Source organism: Carettochelys insculpta, chromosome 1 (genome assembly GCF_033958435.1).
Source record: "Carettochelys insculpta isolate YL-2023 chromosome 1, ASM3395843v1, whole genome shotgun sequence".
NCBI classification, from domain to species: domain Eukaryota; kingdom Metazoa; phylum Chordata; order Testudines; family Carettochelyidae; genus Carettochelys; species Carettochelys insculpta.
In genome coordinates, this window is record NC_134137.1 from 315,503,128 (window position 1) to 315,524,044 (window position 20,917).

Genomic DNA, 20,917 nt, shown 5'->3' on the forward strand with positions numbered 1-20,917 from the left:
CTTCCCAGCCCCTTTCACAAATAGACCCAGTCTGGATCTTTAGGGTGCACCTTTTATTTTATGGCTTTCTGTGTCTGGGGAGAATTTTATGTGGCTGACATTTGGTGTGGGCGTAGGCTGTTAATTAAAAAAGTCCTGACTTTTGTTGTCTCAGGGGCATGATGGAGGAAGCAGAAAATATTGTCAATCTCTCCTAGAGCCCTAGAAAAGTCCTCTTTTTTGTATTTTAAATAAAATATATTGTGTATGTGGCATCTTGGTACCATGGTGACAGGAGTCTTAGAAACATGAAGTTATGAGCTTAGAATACATTAAGCCAGATCTCATTACAGTAACGTGAATGTGACTTTGATCATGTGTTGACATCAGGTCGTGGGTGGCTGAAGGAAATTTAAAGAAACAGAGTCTGTTCTGAGCAGATGTGCTCCTGAATGCAAAACTTAAGAAACAGTTTTAATAAGTTGCAAGCCCCTGGAGTTTTGTGTATGTATTTAGTAGAGAGGCCACATTCTCTAGGACTTGGTTTTGAAATTCATTCCCAGCAGCATTTCATCAGAATCTTGATATCTGTTTGTTCAGGCTCTTTACTGTGTGTTTTGTACTTTTCCCCAGAACGGGGCCTTCTGCCTGGTTATTACCTCAGGCTGGTCTTTCAGAGGTGGTTTTCGGCATAGCCAAGTGAAGAAGAGCGTCCTCTCCTGATGTAGAAAATACTGTATCTTAACCAGCACTACATGAACAATTTGCAACACGTATTTTATTCAGAAAATTTAGCCCTTGCTTACTGAACTGAGTGATACATATTTTTTTTTTTTTGTCTACATCAGCCTGTGATAGCCTGAACTGTTGGCTACTAAAAGTCTACATTCACATTGTGTCATCATTCACCTAAATCTGAAGTGGTGTTATTTCCATTCCATGATTGGATGATCTAACCATTTATAAACTGTGATTGGCCAGGATAATTTTAGTTCAGCTATAAAATGAACTTGATTTTTGTAATTAAAAGAAAATCTTGTGCACAGGGCTGGAATTCACTTTCCATGAATGGCAGTATGAATGCAACATTGCTTGAAACAATTTTTCAGGAAAAGCAACTAAAAAGCTGAGAACACCTCCAAAGTGAAATTCTGTGTAGGTCTCAGAAAATTAGGAATATCTTTTCTGGTAGTCTATTTTGGTTTTAATTCTGTTGTAAAAAGGCATGCCTGGATACCACTGTAGGGGTTACCTTTGAAAACCTTGGGCTACATATTAGTTTGGCCAGTGTGCGGTATCTGGAAGTCTTTGCCTTGTTCAGCATGATCATTACCAGCAGTTATGAAGAAAGTAAGATGCTCTTTGCCCTTAGAGCACCTGAAATTTAACCTTGATGGATCTGAGGTGCCAATTTTCATGTTAGTGCTGTTTTATTATTGATCAAAAGGCACTATTGAAAAAGGCTGTTCTATTCCACTAGAGAATGGAATGTTGATCACAGTGACTTAGCTCTTTTGGAAAACAACTCATTCAAATAAAGGAAAAAATCCCTTTTTTCCTATTTACTCAAACTTTATAGATTCTAGTAGATAGTACTGACAATGTAGGTAGGAGATAATAAACAAAATACTCGTTGGCAATAAGGATGGATAGGGCCTATTTGTTTTATTTGATCTGTGCCTTTGTATTACCTACCTAGCATTGATTTCAAACACAAACGCCTGTGACTGGCTTAGAACACCATAATTTTCCTTTTTGAAGGATATTTTATTGATGATTCTGGTTCAGTTTGAACTTCACATTGTTACTCCATTACTATAATATTTGGAAAAATCAATATGGTGTTAATTAAAATATAAACAACCCTCAACTATGTATTGTGATGAGCCAAATATGAGTTTGACTGATAATTAACTGGGTCAGTTTTTAAGTGAGGATGGCCCAGGGGTCAGCAACCAAAACATCATAGAGAGACATTTTTTTTTTCAAATTTGGTAAAAACTCAATAATTCAAGAGTGGCAATGCATGTGGATAAGAGACAATCCTTAATAAATCATGTCAAACCATACCTTTTGTAACCCCTATTTTAAGAACAGCACACGCACAGGGCTTTGTAATGCGATCCATGTTTACTGCAGGGCACTCACAAACTTTTTACATATTCTATTTCCTCACACTCTACGTGTGTGTGTGTGTAGTGCTGTCATCCTGAATTTCACTCCCAAACCCACTTTAATTATGCCAATTTTACTTCGTTTTGTTTCAGATTTCTTTCTTAAAATGTGTGTTGCCCTTCACAGCAGAAATGCTGCAAGCTCCTTTTTCAAAATGAAGATGTTATTAGCAATACGATCAAAACACAGATACAGTATCATATCCCACAATACACTGCCCATATTAAAGGGGGAATTACCCAACATTTTGAGATCACATATTGTTTGCTACTTGTATATGAGTTGTTCATTGTTGAGCTTTTAGATGTTCACTGTTTATAGAAAATAATCAGGAGGGGATTTTTTTTCTTCTTACTTTGCAATTATAGTGTCCTATAACAAAAGAAGTCCTTAAAAGAAAGTCACTTCTGGGCTTTTTGACTACTGCTGACTTCTGTTTTTAAGCAGGATTTGAGCTTGGGCAGTCTGATGAGAGTTCTTGCTTCCACAGAGTAGTTAGGAGGCTAAAGTAGGTCAGAAAGGGCTCGGTTGTTGGGAGGGGTAACATCTCCCAGATTAAAAATAGACTTTCCTGAGGGATGGCCTGTCTGAGAAGGAGGCTGCTGAACCACAGAGCTGCACTCTGAAGCCAGCTGTGTATGTGGTTTGTAGATAAAACATTGACGGTGTTTCTTGTCAACTAATCTGAGTGTAACCGCAGCTTCCAAATAAGAGATGAGCTATTTCAGTGGTTTCTGCTTGAGCCAATTACAAACTGAACATATGGTGGTTGGTACAACTGCCAGGGCTTGCTTGGGGCTAACCCACCTGGAGCTCTGGCTTGTGCCTAATAGCCATTTCTATTCAAGTTTGAGGTTTTCAGCCTCCTAGCAAAGGAGAAATAGCTTCCACAGAGCTGACCTTCGCAAAAGCCTGGTGTTGGCAGCTGGCATGCAGTAGACGAGGGGTCTGCATCTTTTCTGAGACAGAGTGCCGAAAGTTGTCCTTTTGACCTCTATGTGCAGTTTGAGTGCTGGTGATAATTGGTACCATCACTAACAGTCCTGCTTACAACAGCTTCATTAATAAATAAATAAGATGCAGAGCTTTACAGTTTGGGTGGTGGTTGGTAGCATTAGCTGGTCTTTTGTTAATCCACAGGCAGCCTGGCTTTGAGCAAGTGCCCAGCTGCATGGGGGTGGCAGGGCAGGGCTGAGCTCCCACCTCACATGCCAATGAAAATCGGCTTCCATGCCACTCTTGGCACCTGTGCTGGGGGTTGCTGACCTTTGCTGTTGACTATTTCAGACCTTTTGGCTCTTAATAGGAGAGTAACGAATACAGTAAACTTTCATATCTGGCAGCATTCTGGCTAATAGAGAGGTATACCTAGCAATGCATAACACTAAAGACAAACAAGATCAGATATTAAGCAATAAGCAAAAATATACGCAGAGTACTTTATTAACCAACAGCAGTATGTACACTGTAAACTTACGCTGTATGTACTGTATTTATTTGTATTTACTTTCATTTTACTGTAGTTATGGAAAACCTACCTAAAATGTACTGATGGTTAAAATGCTGGTTATTTGAGTATTCTGGGTAATGGCATGCTGGCTATGAAAGAGTTTGCTGTAAGAGAGTCCCGCAAACGCTATGCCAAATTCAGCTCTCATGAATTTGATGAAACTGACATTAATGAGAGTTATGCCTATGCTGGCCAGGTTGGAATAGCCTCCTGTGTCTCATTCACAAGAAGCCAGAACAAATAGTCAAAGTTTAAAAAAAAACAACAAAAAAACGAGCGTAGCTGAGTGACGCAATGCGCTGCTGTGTGGCGGAAGCACAAGTCTGAATGTGGAGCTTGGCTTTCTGCTCAGTGGGAGTTGAAAGCAATGTGAATGGATGGGGGCTTCACATTGCCCCACTATAGGCCTTCTGGTTCTTCTGTGTCATACCTGTAGTGTGCCTGCATGAAGCACAGCGCAGGGAGAGCCACAGCAGTGAGTTTCAGGGAAAGGGATGTTTCTGGAGAAAAGGCAGGGCCTTCATGCCAGCCCCTGCAGGTGACCTTGTCATCTAATCTCTGAGTAAGGGTTCATCTGGGGCCCAGGGGCAACAAATTGAAATGGGGAAGACAAAGGGGTAGATAAAATTTCCAGGAAATGCAGGGGGAGGGCGGAACCTCTCAATCGTTTTCACTTCACGTTACCAAGAAGGAAAATAGTAATTTGGGGATGCACATGCAGATTGCACACCATTAGACTACACAAATGCAGACAGAACTATCTTCTTTATTATACAGCTCCACTATGGGGAACAAACCTGAATGTATACTGAAGCCTGTGATGGTACATGCCAAAATGTACAGTACTATACATAAAAGTGCATCTCACAACAGTATAACAGTACATTTTCCTCCCATAACTGTGTACTTTTCACTTTTTGCTCTTTGCAAATGGAGGGAATGCGGCTGTACAAGAGCAGGGAAGAATGCAATGAAAATGCAACAGTATAACAGCAAGAGCAAATGCAATGGAAATGCAACAGTACAAGAGCAAGGCTAAAGCTCCTCTAAAATTTTTAAAGGCACTTTCACATGTACATACTACAGATGTACATTGACACAATTAGGGTAACAGTCAACAAGCAGAAAGCTACCAATACTGCAATTTATCAAACTGACAGTAAAGGACAATACTGATTTGTTTAGGTCTGCAGGAGTTACCCTGTCCTAAGGTTGAAGTTGTCAGTCTTTCCTGTTACATATCCACTTACTAAACTTTAAGTATCTATAATAACCATCAAACTACACATTTAACCTGTGTGAATGCTCTAACTGCAGCCATTCACTAAATGCACTGTTTCTAATAGTTTCTTTTGCTACACAATTTCTAATCTAAGCATTATGAAGCCCAGTAGAGTTACTTAAGCATACAAGCTTCCCTATGAAATTTAAGGATACAGGTCTTCATCTCAGTAAAGCCGCACTGGTAATAAGCAACGTATTAACCTAAAAACTGCATGTAACTTAGAGCTGGAATTCCAGTTTGTTCCATTGATCCTAATAGTTAGGGAGTTACTTGAACATAATGTCTGATCCTGGACAGGTGAACATACCAAAAGGCTAAAGATAACCTGTAGCAGGGACTGGCTTCAGTTAGAACCTTGCCTTTGAGTTTAGGACTACAGGTGGCAGGATGCAGGCAACTGCTATAGGATTAAACATAAATTCATGCAACGGTAGCCTCAATGGATTGAACTGACTGATACCTCAGACTCCACTGTGGTAGTGAAGAGTTTTATATAAGACATAGACCTTGGATTTTTTGGAGCCCTCCTTGGCCTGCAAATATCAGAAACAATATGAAAGGCCCTGACAACGTCTTGCTCTCAAATACAGTTTATAGGATATATGTCATGTTCAGGATCACTTATCAAGTGATTACAATTAATAAACCATAGTGGGAGTAACTGAATCCCCATAGTACAACAGGAGATGGCTTCTGTGACTTTATACAGATTACAATATACTAATCAAATGTTTGTCACAAGACACTAATGCTTCCCTCTCCCCAGTTAGTATAGTGAGTGGTACACCTTAAACGTTCCATGGGCTGAGAGGACAGAGCCTAATGTAGCAGATGTTATGAGAAGACAACTCTTATTTGAGGCCAGTTTTATTCCTATAGATGACCAGAAGCTGATTCCCTCCCCCGCCCCCCCCCCACCCTTGGCCATGCTATTTTGGGTAATATAAACAGCGTGTATTTTTTTTTTAATAACTTGCCTGCTCAGCTGTATAAGTAAATAAGCCTACAAACTGGGCAGGTAATATTGGAAAAATAATCACAGAACTAATGTTATGGTTCAGGGGTCCTGTGCAAAACAGCTGTACAATTAATCCACAGCCGTGTCTACACTAGCCAAAAACTTCAAAATGGCCATTTGCATGGAAATTTGCATGGCCATTTTGAAGTTTTTGGCTAGTGTAGACATAGCCCACATGTTAGTAATGGAGCACTAAGCAAAGCTGAGAAAAATCTTCACTCACAGAGCCAAGAAATGTACAATTTAAAAATAATTGGGTCTGGCAAATTTTATTTAGGTTTAATCTAGAGAGTAGAAAATGAGGTTTCTGGGCTGCTAACAGACTTCTGTGAAACTGAGAGAAGTTATTCCAGAACGCTGGGGAAGAATCTCTGAGCTCAGGAAGTATCCTAGAGAAACTGCCCATTGTTTGCACTGTGAAGGATAACTAGAGCAGCCTGAAACTATGATTATCACTGCTCAACTTATCTGAATAAGATTCTGAGGAATCAGGTTCAAGGAATGTTTTGTTCATTTATTGTTCAACTGCTACTTTAAATCTTTTATTTCACACAAACACCCACAGCCCTATATACCTACTGATATTTGGTTCACTAAATTGTAAACTTTAAGTGAATTTAGTGCTTGTAAAAGGTGGCGGACTGTCCTGATGCGCTAGTTTGCAAAGAGAAGTACAGCACTGGTGGCAGCATTAAAAACTTCACTCCATCCTGGCAATACACTTTTAACCCTGACCTGGAGCAAGAACACAGGCAGAGTACTAATCTCCATGCTTATTCAGCACCTGGCCTTCAGTCAAACTACCAGAACTATGCTAAATACTTAGTGTCAACCCTGAAAGTATTTTTAAATGTATGTGGGTTGACATTACATGCACACTTCACACAGGCCATTTGAACCAGTGATCTAGTGGTGAAGGGTTCCATATCAACTTACGAATTCATTCACATTCCCTTTGTACAGGATCTCTTATTAAACTACAGTAAGACTACGAAGTATTGTACAAAGTGGGAAGCCATTGCTGATCTGTTCCGTTTATTACAAATGGTGCAGCATCAAGTTTTCAAGTAACTTTTAAAATGTAAGTTTTAAAATGACATACAACTGTCCAGTTATTTTTAAAAATTGAAACAATACAAAATACAAATGCCCATGTTAATGGTACTAGTTCAGACATTACATTCAAAGACACTGAAAAACAAAACATCTCCAGTTATAAACATGAATAAACAATGTTGTGGAACCCTGGCTTCTGTCAGTAATCCATTCCTGTCTGTAACATACCCCACCTTCCCCTCCTGGGTTGCTTAGCTGTTTACATTGTGCAAGATTTGTCTGTTGGACCTTGGGAAGGAGCGGGAGGTCCTACAGTAGGATTTGTTTTTGGAAGAACAATGGGTTTTGGCCTTAGAGCAGGAGGTTTTAGCTGCACTCCCATTCTGGGGGCCACCATGGGCTTGAAAGTACTCATGGTATCACTGGAAGAACTAGTGCTACGTCGAATCTGAGGCTCAGTGCTCCTTAACACTATGCTATGGAGAGGGCTTAGTGATTCTGTGGAGGGGGCCAGTGAGGGCGAGTTCTTCATTTGTTCCAGCGTATCCAGCACCACGTCAGGGGCGTGCTTCACAGAGCTCTGGCGTTCCAACTCCCGGAGCTCATTCAGAGCGGTGTTCATTGTCTCTTCAATATCCTGGATAAAACAGAGAGACCGAGCAGAAGGCCATTAACAAGCCATTAGCGAAGGGTAGATGCAGAGAAAAGTAATCTCATAACTGATCTCTGTAAACAGTATCTTGCATGACAATGTCTAACCATGTCTCATTCGTCATTTTCCTAAAAATTTAAAACTACAAGTATGAGGATACTGGGGCACAGCATTATCATGTACATGTTAAAAATATACTGAGGGGACAAGCCATAGGAGAGATGGCAATTTCCTGCAATACCATCGAAATAACTGATTTTATTAACTGTATGTATTAGTGTGGGTTGGGATTGTATGTAACCGCTCTGGGGCGAGACATGACACAGTGCAACTTCATGTACCATTATTATGGTCCATTGTTGTAAATTAAATTAATGGTTTGACTGTGTTTTGCTCCATCAGGGAAGGCTACTGCCAAATCCTCCAGTAACTAAAAACAGTAGATGATCATTAAGGCACATTTCATAGAGCTAGAAAGGACCTCAGGAGGTCATTGCGTCCAGTCCCCTGCCCTCTTAGCAGGACCACACACCACCCCTGACAGATTTTTGTTTTTAAATCTATTTGCCCCAGACCCCTAAATGTCCTTGTCAAAGACTGAGCTCACAACCTTGGGTTTAGCAGGCCAATGCTCAAACCACTGAGCTGCCCCCCACCCCTGGCAAATCAGCCAGGTCATAACACACAAACAAAGAAAAGCCTTTTGGATTAACTAGCCTGAGGTTAAACTGGCAAAGGGCCTGATTCAGCAAAAGGACAGGACCTTCAGGCCAGGAAAGGGCCCAATCCTTGTGGAAAGGGTGGAAGGACTTCACCTACTAGGGCCCTCTGCTTTTTGCCTGCTTATAGGACCTTTTGTCTTTTACATAGTTTTCCCCATAATGCTTCCCATTAAAAAAGGGAAGAAGGGTTCTTTTGAAGATGGGGTTTACTTTCGAAAGAGTCACGCCTACACTGCTTTTCTTCTTTCAAAAGAAGTTCTTTCAAATATTTATTAAGGCAAAAGCTAGAGTTCTGTTGAAGATGGGGTTTACTTTCAAAAAAGCTGTGTCTATGCTGGTTTTCTTCTTTCGAAGAATATGCAAAATGAGGTGCTGGATATGTAAATCTGCACCTCATTTGCATGCCTCTTTCGAAAGAGGAATTCAAGTGGAGACAAAGCCCGAGAGTTTCATTTCATTACAACTGAAAATTATTTCACTACAACTGAACATCATTTCACTGTAATGCTGTTGCAACTTTTCTTCCTCTGGCACTTTTCATCTGTGGTCCTTTAACACATCTGTCCTAGATTCCACGTCAGACAGGTAAGTGGGATACTCTTCTGAGAAAGCTTTTCAACAAACAACTAAATTCTCTGTGTTGTGAAGTCAAATGTTTATTTGTATCATTTGACCATGCTTCTCACCAAGGCAAAGAAACAAGACCAACCTGAGCTATTGACTCTGGGTCCACTGGCTTATGGTCATTGAAACCTGGGTATTGACCAGAAGACGTAGATCTTCTAATTGGAGGACTATCAATCTTCTTCAGTGAATCATGCCTACTAATGTTGGTGAGGCTGCCATGCCCAGGTCTGCGTCGCCTTTCAGGGCTCTCTGTTTTGAGGTTGCGATTTTGAAGAAGGGCTCGAGGACTGCAAAGACTAGACATGTTGGGGGAACCTAGCTCCGCTGCTGAGTTGGCGATTGTATGCGGTGGATGTACTGGGCAATGGCCATCACTAGTTCTGCCTGGGCGTCTTTGAGGAGGTGGTTCTGATCTCTTTCTTTGTCTACACAAATGTAGAAATCATAGGACAAATTAGTGCTGTTAACAAGCCATGTGTGAAGAAATCCTGCTGCCACTTCATGAGCACAGAAGCAATCTAATAGCTGCAAGACATTGTAGAAATGCTGCTATATTAATCTTACCTTCCTAAATACATGTCAGGATTACGATCAGATGGGGAGTTCATGTCCTTGGATGAGGACTTGTCTTCAGTTATTGGCCCACTGCTGGCCTCACTATCTGCTTTTTGGCTCAGCGTATCTGAGAAGGTATCATCCCTAAAAAGAAAATATAGATTGAGAAGTTACTGTCCAGGAAAGTAACAGAGAGGTAGCCGTGTCAGTCTGTATTCAAACAAAACAAAACAGCAGTCACGTAGCAGTTTAAAGAGTAACAAAATTATTTATTAAGTGATGAGCTTTTGTGGGACAGGCCCACTTTGTCATATCTATAGAATTTCCAGTCCGGACTCAGTTATATAGTGCAGAGGTCCAAGAAAACTGCAATAAAAACTGACAAATCAAATACATAGAACAGAAGGAGAGGGGTGAGGGATGTTAAGTGTCTTGCCTGAGATCATTATGAACATCAAAGGAAAGGAAGCAGTCCTTGTAATGTGTGAGATAATTGCTGTTCTTGTCATACCGGCTGCGTCTACACGTGCCACGTCTTCTGGAAGTGGCACAGTACATGTGCAAAGTACACGTGCAAATGTGTGACCCATGGGGATCTTCCGGAAGGAACCCCTCCTTCAAGAACCCTCTTCTTCCTCAAAATTTTGGGGAAGAGGGGGGCTTCCAGAAGGAGGGTTTCCTTCCTGAAGATCCCTGTGGGCTGCACGTCTGCACGTGTACTTTGGAGCCCAGAAGAACTTCTTCTGGACTCTGAACCACGTGCCGATATGTTGATGAGGTGCAGAGAATTTGCATCCGTGCCTCATTAGCATCTTTCGGATAGCTTATTACCGTGCCGCTTCTTCCAGAAGAAGTAGCACATGTAGACACAGCCACCAAGTGTTAATGTGCTGAATGAGTATGAATCCCAGTTCACAAATCTCCCAATGTAATCTGCTTTTGAAGTCCCTTTGTTGTAGAACACATATTCTCGGGTCTTTAATAGAATGGCCCACAGCATTGAAATGCTCACTTTCCAGGAAGTGGGATACATAGGACAGCCGGCATAATGTCTCTTCTATTTTTGTCCTCTTATAGAATTAAAACTAGATAAACAACTGCGTCTCCAGCTGCTATGCTCTAAATGATGACCCATGTGTTGATTTTACTCATGTCTCTTCTTAAAATTTAGATTGTAACCTTTTGGGAGCAGGGACTTTTTTGTTGGCTTTGAAGTTTCAAGTACATCTCTTACTACTATTTAAAAAAAAGTGCAGTGATGTACTTGTGTAGCCCTGTCACTTAGAAGTTCATTAGTAACAGTTGCTACAACTATGGTAACACTAAAATAGGTACAACAACACTGTACTGAGATCACTTTTGTCGATGTAGCTTAGTTTGGCCTATTAACTTTGTGATTCTGTGGTGTCACTTCCTGGACATTTACTTAAGGGAAATGTGACAAAACAAAGATGGTACAGTATGACCCAGTTTCAAGGTGTTTATGAACCTTTAGAGCACTCCCACTAGATAGCGGAATGAGCGTCTTCCCAACAAAGAGCTATTACTCAGTTATGATATATAACTAGACACTGCTTACATGTCCTGCACCACTATATATTGATGAGGCACTAGGCCATCAATTCCATTATGCCTTCCTTCCCACCAGTCTTCAGATGCTCGATGATACAAAAGCAGGGAGGCTCCTTTTTTGAAGGAGAGTTCTCGTGCAGATCTTCCAACGTAGTCAAACTTGGCTATAGCTTCTATTGGCTCACATTCTGTGCGGGAAAAAGGAAGCTCTCAGAAGCCAGAACAGACTTATCTGTGTATTTCAAGTTTTGTAAAATGTAACCCCTCCGCACTCATATCCACACAAAGCTGACTGTCAGCCACTGAAGCAAGATATACTTTAGGAAGTGGTAATTCCCATGTGCCCCAACTATGAAGAAATTTGGATGCTTTTAAGACCTCCCAGTGAAGAACAGGGGGGGAGAGAAAGAGAGAGAGAAAGGCCAAGAGCATGGCACACTCAATGCTAAACATTTGAAAGCAGGCAGAGCTCTTGTTTCTGAACGTAAAAAGCAATTTTAGTTATGTGATGGGTTGTGGGGAGGGGAAAATAGTTCCAGGCAATAAAAAACAAAACAAACCTGAGGACAGACAAGTCAGAGAGATGTGGTACAGCACCAGTAAATGGGATCTCCTTTACTATCAGCAGGGAAAAAGAAAAGGCTAGAGAAGGATTTCCTCAGCCAGAACAGGTCCAAGTACTGTGTATGAGACATAGCAGGTGAAAGATGGCAAATTCAGTGTGTCCATATGCTTCCAGTGAGCACTGGCAAATGGGATGGATTCGGTGAGCACCCAGGGGTAAGTTACAACATATTCCTATGAGCAGATGGGAATAAGGGGACTTCGAAGTAGGCGGGGTCCTTTCAAAAAGGAGCCCCGTCTGGATGAGCCGCGCGGCGGCGAGCCACATCAATTTCGAAGTGCTGCGGCCACCCGCATGCTAATGAGGCGCTGAATATGTATTTCAGCGCTTCATTAGTAAACTTCGAAATGGGCATTTGCATGGCCACTTCAAAGTTTTTGGCTAGTGTAGACGTAGTCAAGAAGTTTTGAGGAGAATGGTTGAACCTCATGTTCAGCCGTAAAATGATCTCTATGGAGATAAGGTTTTTAAAATCCATTCTTGTACTTGTGAATGGAGAAGCTTTACACTACCGTTTACACACACATGCTGGCTCTGCAGGGGCCAGTCAAAACTGTTGTAACTTACCCCTGGGTGCTCACTGAATCCATCCCATTTGCCAGTGCTCACCATGCATGGCCATTTCGAAGTTTTTGGCTAGTGTAGACATGGCCCTTGATATATCACAGTTCATACTGACATTAGCTAACACTGGCATGCAGTCTCACAGACATCTGTGGGCCTCTGTGGCCTCCAGGGTCCCTTGCTAGCATGTCTATCTGCACAGTTTCGGCCAACGAGTGTAATATCTTAACTGATGTGTTTGGAGCTGCTACTTTGCCAGCTGGACCTTGATGGAATAGCTATGATTATATTGTATGATGTTGGCAATGTTTAGTTTGTTCTAAAAGTTATGAAAATCCAATGCCAGTGAAATTGTATCTGTCCGGTTATCACTATATCAAAACTTCAGTCAAATCATTAAAAATCAATGCCTGCAAAATGTCAGTTTTCAATTTTTACAATTTGTTTGAGTAGCTCAAAAAATAAAGCCATCCAAAATGAAAAAGTATCTTGTATAATTAAACCAAAATTTAGAAAGAATTTTAATGGTTAGGCTGATGACTGATGTATTATGGTTTAGCTTAGTGCAAAATGTAAATTGCTGAGTTGTAATCCCCTGAAGAACCTGGTTTATAATGAAGACTCTTGCGCCCCTTTATTATGTGTTAATATTATGTGTGGCAATGTCTTTTTAAAATTAACTTTCCTCTTGCAATGTAGAAATATAATCCTTTAGCCCTACTAAGTTTCCAGTTTCCAGCTATTTCCTAATAATTTGCCCAACCTGTAGAAGAATGTCCTGTAGTTTGCATCCATAGGTGATCAAGTTAACAACTTGCAATAGTTCTGATGGCAACTTATTTAGGTTAGCAAATATGAAGAATTTCTGAGAGGCCTACATGCAACTAGGTAAGGTCATACAATGGCAGTGAAATTTAGTGTTATACCTGCAAGGTAATGCATGTTGGCTGGAATCCCTTCAATTACTTGTGCTAGTTTCTAAACTAACATTTATTCAGGAAAAAGACTGGCGAGCTTAATCAAAACTTCTTCCTTTTTGACAATGAATGAACACTGAACAAACCAAATGGAAAGAGGCATGTAGAATGGTCTAGAAAAGACACTGAAAATTATAATGGCACAATTTAAAATCAGTGGCATGCTCTCGCATGGAATAGTGTGTTCACATCTAGATAACCTATCTAAAAATTATATAAACGGGAAGTGAAGAGGACAAGAGATGCGACAAAATGATTATAGGCATGGAAAGGCTTCCATCATGTGAAGAAAGACCAAAAAGATTAGGGCTGTACAGTTTAACGATGAGACAAATAAGAAGAGACAAGATAAAGATATACATATTATTAGTTCTGAGAGAGAAAATCTAGCATTCCTGGTTTTCTGCATCATCACCCACCGGACTGAGCTTGCTCAGTGGTTTGAGCATTGGCCATGTAAACCCAGGATTGTGAGTTCAATCCTTAAGGAAGTCATTTAAGAGTCTGGGGCAAATAGATTTAAAAAAATCCTCTGAGGGATGGTGCTTGGTCCTGCCAAGAGGACAGGGGATTGGACTTGATGAGCTCCCTTCCAGCTCCATGAGATATGTATATCTCCACAACAAAACTGAAAGACAACAATTTAACACCAGAAATAAAATGCTGCTTTTATTCATATCACAAAGTTAGTCTCTGGCACTCACTGTAAAAAGATACTCCTCAAATCATAAAAACATTGGGTTGGATTAATAATGCAGCAGGATTCAATATAGCTAAACCAGATGTTTGTATGAATAATAAGAACATTCTGTTACATTATATAAGACAATATAAAAAGAGGGGCAGAAGCATAAACTCGGATACTTCAGGACACACACCAGTCACTAATTGATGGGGGTTAAGAAGAAACTTCACCATGGTTATGTCTAAATTTCTGAGAACTGTTGTCAAAGATATGCAAATTGTGGAATGCATTTGCATTTCTCCTGCTGACAGTTCTGTTGGGAGAGGCTTTCCCAACATTTGGCCTGTCCACACAGGACTGAATGTCGGGAAAAACCCCTCTACCAACCTCCGCCTTCCTTGTGGAACGAGGATTACTGGGATGTCAGCAAAACACTTCTGGTGTGGCAGACTTGATAGCTCAGTGGCTTGAGCATTGGCCTACTAAACCCAGGATTGTGAGTTCAGCCCTTAAGGGATCTAGGGCAAATAGGTTTAAAAAAAAAAAAAATTGCGCTGGGACCTGCCAAGAGAGCAGGTGACTAGACTCAATGACCTCGCGAGGTCCCTTCCAGCTCTATGAGATGTGTATTTTCATATATATGTATATACACATTCTGCCAGTAGATCTTTGAGCTCCTGCAGTTTAGACGTAGCCCAGTTCATAACTACATATTCAGGGTTTCCTTTTGCCTTTCTCTCAAGCACCGGGTACTGGACATTCTGAGTTAGGATATCGGACCACTGAGTTGATCAAATCCCGGCAATTCCTTTTCATGTGAGCCATAGCACAATTAAATGTTCAGTGGACTATTCGGTACTAAAGACTTCAGTACGCACAGTTTGATTCTTATCACTTATATATATCAAATCAGAAGTAACTCTACACCTGTGTAAGCAGAGAGGCCTATGGAATGTTGAGTTTCTCCTGGACCTCGTTATAGACTGTCATGTTTCCTCAGACATCTGTGGGAAGCTGCTGTACTGGGAACAGCTGTTTGAACTGTTCATCTATGGCCAGTGTATGACACTTCTGAGACATGCTATTTATGTGCTCCTCTGTAACATACCCTATAGCTTTTGCTCTCAGAACAACGTGGTGTACAGCTGACATAGCTCATTTTCTTAATATCGCTCTTGGATTAAGCTCATGGGAATTGTTCTTTTATTCTGATAGAAACGTCCATTACTAAAATGTGCCCGTAACTTGGACAGCACATTTCTGCAGCAGGCAATGTTCAGGTTTTATTTTTCAAATATTAATTCACTTGTAGAGAACCCTGACGGACTCTTGATAGTTCCATTGGGGCATTAAAAAAAGACAAAAGGTTTAGAATGTCCAAGTTATTGAGAACTGGTCGGAAAAATTTGACAACTAAAGGAAAGGGAACAGAAGCAATCAACAGTTACAAATCTATGGCTTGTAACCAAGCCCACCAACTGAGGCAAGGAAGGGGGCAATAGCCTAGGGACCCACGATTCAAAGTGGCCCAGGGCTCCTGTCTGCTGCTACTGCAACATCAGCAGCAGCTGGAGCCCAGGGCCCTTTAAATTGCTGGAGTCCAGGGCGGTGCAGAGGGGGAGTGGTGCCAGGGTATGGGTGGGGATGAGGGCTGCCTGGTCGGTCCCAGCCCTGTCCCTCATCAGAGTGCAGTGCTGACCCCACCTCCCACTTTGCCTAGGGGCCTGGTGAGTCTGTCAGCTCACCTGCTTGTCACTGAGATTCTACATGATACCGAGCCATTGGGGCTAACAGTAAAATGAAGGCAGCTCTGAGGGAAATGAAATTGTATTGCTCTGTCCTATTCCAGGAGGCATTTGCTAACTATGGCAAGAAAACATGATGACATCTGAGATATCACCAGCTATGATTCCTAATAACTCAGACAAAGGAAGAGAAGGAGAAAATTAGGACACACTGAGGAACTGTGGGAAGAGCTCCAGGGATTCCACTCTCAGTTCTGTACTTACGACCTCAAAGTCTGCTAACATTATTACTGCCATTCAGTGACACGTTATGGTGCTGTCCCCTTAAAAATCATTGGCTAAACTGTAAATAGTTCTGCACAGGTCCAGGAGGTGGTAAGGGGAAAGATATAACAAACACAAAGCCTAGCTGCTATTTTTACCCTTGTACTTCAAGAGACAACCACCGCACTAGCTTCCTTTAGCTGTGGGTGCAGCATAAGGGTGGAGCTGTGCCATCCCACTCCACCAGGGTTGCCAGCTTTGTAATATTTTAAAAACTGGACACTTCAGCAGGAGTGCTGGAATGTCTGCCCCTCAAGCCCCTTTCCCCCAGAGTCTCAGGGACTCACCTGGGAGCTGCAGCCACCTGATGTAGGTAGGAGGCGGCCCTGAGTAGGGGCTGGCATGGGTGATGACCCAGTGCCTCTCACCTCCTGCAGTTATCGGTCCCCTGACCTGATTGGACAGTCTCAGGTCCCCTTTTTGACTAGACTTGCTGGTGTAAAATCAGGCATGTGGCCAGTCTACACTGCACAGCAGTGAGGCAAGTGGAGCTGAGCCAGCAGAACAAGCATGTTCATGGTACCTTTCAATGGGTGCATCAAAGTAGTTTGTGCTTCCCCAATTTGCCCATAAGCACTGTGCCTTTCTTAAGCAAAAAATATCCTGATCACTGTACCCTCCTCTACACCTTAGCAAAGGGCTGTGGGTTTACAGCAACAATCTGTCCCAAAGTTCATTGGCGGTTCTCCAGAAAATAACAAGGAGAAGCAAGGCTGTGAATTATTGCTATAGTAGAACTTGCCAAAAGTTGATCACAGCATGAATTATTTTATCGTAGTCAAATCGGCAGTGGTGGCTATTCAGAGATGCAGCAGCACTAATTCTGAAGCTTATTTGTCCTTTAATGCCCCATCCATCTGAGAACTACTTTCTTGATTTATAAATGTAAAGCATTATAAGGTGTCAATGAACCGTATTAAAAATGCTAACATTTTTTGTTTGTATTTTACATCAGGAATTACCCACAAACCTGAGACTTCCTCAGAAAATTCTCTTATCTCCTTCAGAAACAGATCTAGTCAACTTTTACATACATCCAACTAGAATAAAATATCTTCAATGTTAAAGAATTTCAGAAAAAAATTGCACAAAAACTGCTTAAGTTAAGCATAAAGATTTATCCCTTACACTTTTTTCAAAGAGTTATTTTTCAGACAAATGTCCTTCTGTTACAGAGAAATAGATTTGGTTCAGTCTGAGGCAAAAGGTGAATTCTTTAAAATGCACAATAGTTCATGCTGTTTTCAGATTTAGGAGAAAATGGGAAATGTTTTAGTAGGAATGTTCTTTTAAGCACACAATGGAAGAACCTCTTGCACTAAAGGCTTTTTACCCTTAAAAAAATCTCTTCACTATGACCTGGATCAGGAGAGTAAACAGCCTCGCCAAGCCTCTGGGCAAGGTGTGGGAACACCTGGCTCTGTACTCCCAGAAGGGGCAGGGCCTTGGCTGGAAGGGGTGAGGTTGGGGGCAGCCAGCCCTCAGTGCCACCCAGACTGTGGCATGACCCTCCCCCACAACCCTTCAGAGATGCCCGGAGTGTGCCACATGGAACTCAGGTGGCCATTTAAATGGCTTGAAGCTCTGGGTGCTGCTGCTGCAGCATTAGGGGTGGTGATGCAATGGCTGGGTAATTGTCCCCTCTGCTCCGCAGCCAGGAGGCTTGACCTGGATCCTGAGAAGCACGTGAACACATTCATAGCTTTAAGCAGTGAATAGCCCTCGTAAAGTCACTGTGACTATGCATGTGTTCACAGTTAAGGATGTGTGTAGCTTTTTTTATACTTCATCATTGTATGTTCCAAATCTCCAAAGCCTAGAGGAAAAGCTAATTGTAGCCCTACATTTTATATGTATTTACTGTAATTTTTAAAAAATGTTATTTTAGCTTTGCAATTCTATAAATAAACCTTCACTTGTGCCCACAGTTGTTCAGCCACGCCATTCTATCTAGCTGACTTTTTGTAGGCACAGAGAGACTTGAAATTTAACCTCATAGAGCAAGTAGTTCTTATACTAAAAATAATCAAAACAGAAAAATAAATCCTTGTGCTTTTGATTATAGCCTTTAGATTATACTTCAATGGCCCAATATTGTTATGGGACTAGAGAGTTTGAGAAAAAAACACATCAGTGTAAAACAAACTAGATTTACAAGATAATAAAAATTTACATGTTTAGAATAGGCTCCATCTGGCTCCTAACAGAGGGAAATGCCAAAATACAATATGTCCCATCAGAAGTAGCAAGCTCAATTCTACATTGTTTTACTGTCCTACAAGTGTGTACAACAGGGTCCTGCTGTGACACACCAGTAACCAATAAACCTGCTGAATTTAAAAACTTCCTTTAGTAGGAAGTTTTCCTGTTCCCCCACAAAAGGTCAATTATCTGAGCCTTGGGATTCAAGACTGAAGTTGTAAAATTATTACCAATACAATGTGTATGCAAAAAGACAACGAACTGCACTAGTTACCGACCACCTAACCAGGACAGTGATAGTGATGCTGAAATGTTAAGGGAGATTAGAGAGGCTATCAAAATAAAAAACACAGTAATAATAGGAGATTTCAATTATCCCCATATTGATTGGGTGCATGTCACCTCAGGACGGGATTCAGAGATTAAATTTCTTGATGCCTTAAATGACTGCTTCTTGGAGCAGCTAGTACAGGAACCCACAAGGGGAGAGTCGATTCTCGATCTAGTCTTGACTGGAACGCAGGATCTGGTCCAAGAGGTAACTGTTACTGGACCGCTTGGAAATAGTGACCACAATATAATAACTTTTAATATTCCTGTGTTGGGAAGAACACCGCAGCGGTCAAACACTCTGGCATTTAATTTCAAAAAGGGGAATTACACTAAAATGAGGAAGCTAGTTAAACAGAAACTAAAAGGTAGAGTAATTAAACTAAAATCCCTGGAAGCTGCATGGAAACTGTTTAAAGACACCATACTAGAGGCCCAACTTAAATGTATACCCCAAATAAAAAAACACAGTAAGAGACCTAACAAAGAACCACCATGGCTAAACAACCATGTTAAAAAGGCAGTGAGAGAGAAAAGGGAAGCTTTTAAAAAATGGAAGTCAAATCCTAGTGAGGAAAATAGAAAGGAACATAAACACTCCCAAATTAACTGTCATAATGTAGTAAGAAAAGCCAAAAAAGAGTTTGAGGAACAGCTAGCCAAAAATTCAAAAAACAATAGTAAAATGTTTTTTAAATACATTAGAAGCAGGAAGCCTGCTAAAAAAGCAGTGGGGCCCTTGGATGATAAAGATATAAAAGGAGCAATCAAGGAAGACAGTGCCATTGCGGAGCGATTAAATGATTTCTTTGCTTCAGTCTTCACGGCTGAAGATGTTACAGAGGTTCCTAAATCTGAGCCAGCCTTTTTAGGCGACAAATCTGAGGAACTCACTCAGATTGAAGTGACATTAGAGGAGGTTTTGGAATTAATTGATAAGCTGAATAGTAACAAGTCTCCAGGACCAGATGGCATTCACCCAAGGGTTCTGAAAGAACTCAAATGTGAAATTGCGGAGTTATTAACAGTGGTTTGTAACCTATCCTTTAAATCCACTTTGGTACCAAATGACTGGAAGACGGCCAATATAACACCAATATTTAAAAAAGGCTCTAGAGGAGATCCTGGCAATTATAGACCGATAAGTTTAACATCAGTACCAGGCAAATTAGTAGAAACACTAGTAAAGAGTAAAATTGCAAGGCACATAGAAGAGCACGAATTGTTGGGCAAAAGTCAGCATGGTTTCTGCAGAGGGAAGTCGTGTCTGTCTAATCTATTAGAATTCTTTGAAGGGGTTAATAAACATGCGGACAAGGGGCACCCAGTGGACATAATATACCTAGATTTCCAGAAAGCCTTTGACACGGTCCCACACCAAAGGCTTTTATGTAAATTAGGTGGTCATGGGATAGGAGGAAAGGTCCTTTCATGGATCGGGAATTGGTTAAAAGACAGAAAACAAAGGGTGGGAATAAATGGTAAATGTTCACAATGGAGGGGGGTAACTAGTGGTGTTCCCCAGGGCTCAGTCCTGGGACCGATCCTGTTCAACTTGTTCATCAATGATCTGGAAAATGAGGTAAGCAGTGAGGTGGCAAAGTTTGCAGATGACACCAAGTTGTTCAGGACAGTCAAAAGCAAAAGGGATTGTGAAGAACTACAAAAAGATCTCAGCAAACTGAGTGATTGGGCAGCAAAATGGCAAATGAAATTTAATGTGGGTAAGTGTAAGGTAATGCATGTTGGAAAAAATAACCCAAATTACACGTACTACGTGATGGGGTCAAATTTAGCTACGACAGATCAGGAAAGGGATCTTGGAGTTATAGTGGATAGTTCTCTGAAGACATCCACGCAGTGTGCAGCGGCAGTTAGTAAGGCAAATAGGATGTTAGGAATTATTAAAAAAGGGATCGATAATAAGACAAAAGATATCATACTTCCCCTATATAAAACTATGGTACGCCCACATCTCGAGTACTGCGTGCAGATGTGGTCTCCTCACCTCAAAAAAGATATATTGGCATTAGAAAAGGTTCAGAAAAGGGCGACTAAGATGATTAGGGGCTTGGAAAGGGTCCCATATGGGGAGAGGCTAGAGAGACTGGGACTTTTCAGTTTGGAAAAGAGGCGATTGAGGGGCGATATGATAGAGGTATATAAAATCATGAATGGTGTGGAGAAAGTGAATATAGAAAAATTATTTACCTTTTCCCATAATACAAGAACTAGGGGACACCAAATGAAATTGATGGGTAGTGGGTTCAAAACTAATAAAAGGAAATTTTTCTTCACACAGCGCACAGTCAAC

At 41.2% G+C, this 20,917-nt stretch overlaps 1 protein-coding gene across 2 annotated transcripts in view; it reads right to left on the reverse strand.

Moving 5' to 3' along the window:
* Positions 1 to 5,884: 5,884 nt before the first annotated feature.
* SRGAP1 (SLIT-ROBO Rho GTPase activating protein 1) overlaps positions 5,885 to 20,917 on the reverse strand; it is a 247,142-nt gene continuing 232,109 nt past the window's right edge. The window contains exons 19-23 of one of the 2 annotated variants that reach the window (XR_012648118.1): positions 11,159 to 11,339; positions 9,589 to 9,723; positions 9,107 to 9,449; positions 6,134 to 7,660; positions 5,885 to 6,058 (exon numbers count right to left, since the gene is read on the reverse strand). Coding sequence is in view for 1 of the 2 variants with exons in the window: in XM_075013725.1 (XP_074869826.1) it covers positions 7,283 to 7,660; positions 9,107 to 9,449; positions 9,589 to 9,723; positions 11,159 to 11,339 (1,037 nt within the window). In the remaining variant the exon portion in view is untranslated. Of the gene's footprint in view, positions 6,059 to 6,087; positions 7,661 to 9,106; positions 9,450 to 9,588; positions 9,724 to 11,158; positions 11,340 to 20,917 lie in introns of those variants that run through there. The other variant, XM_075013725.1, reaches the window with a different exon arrangement.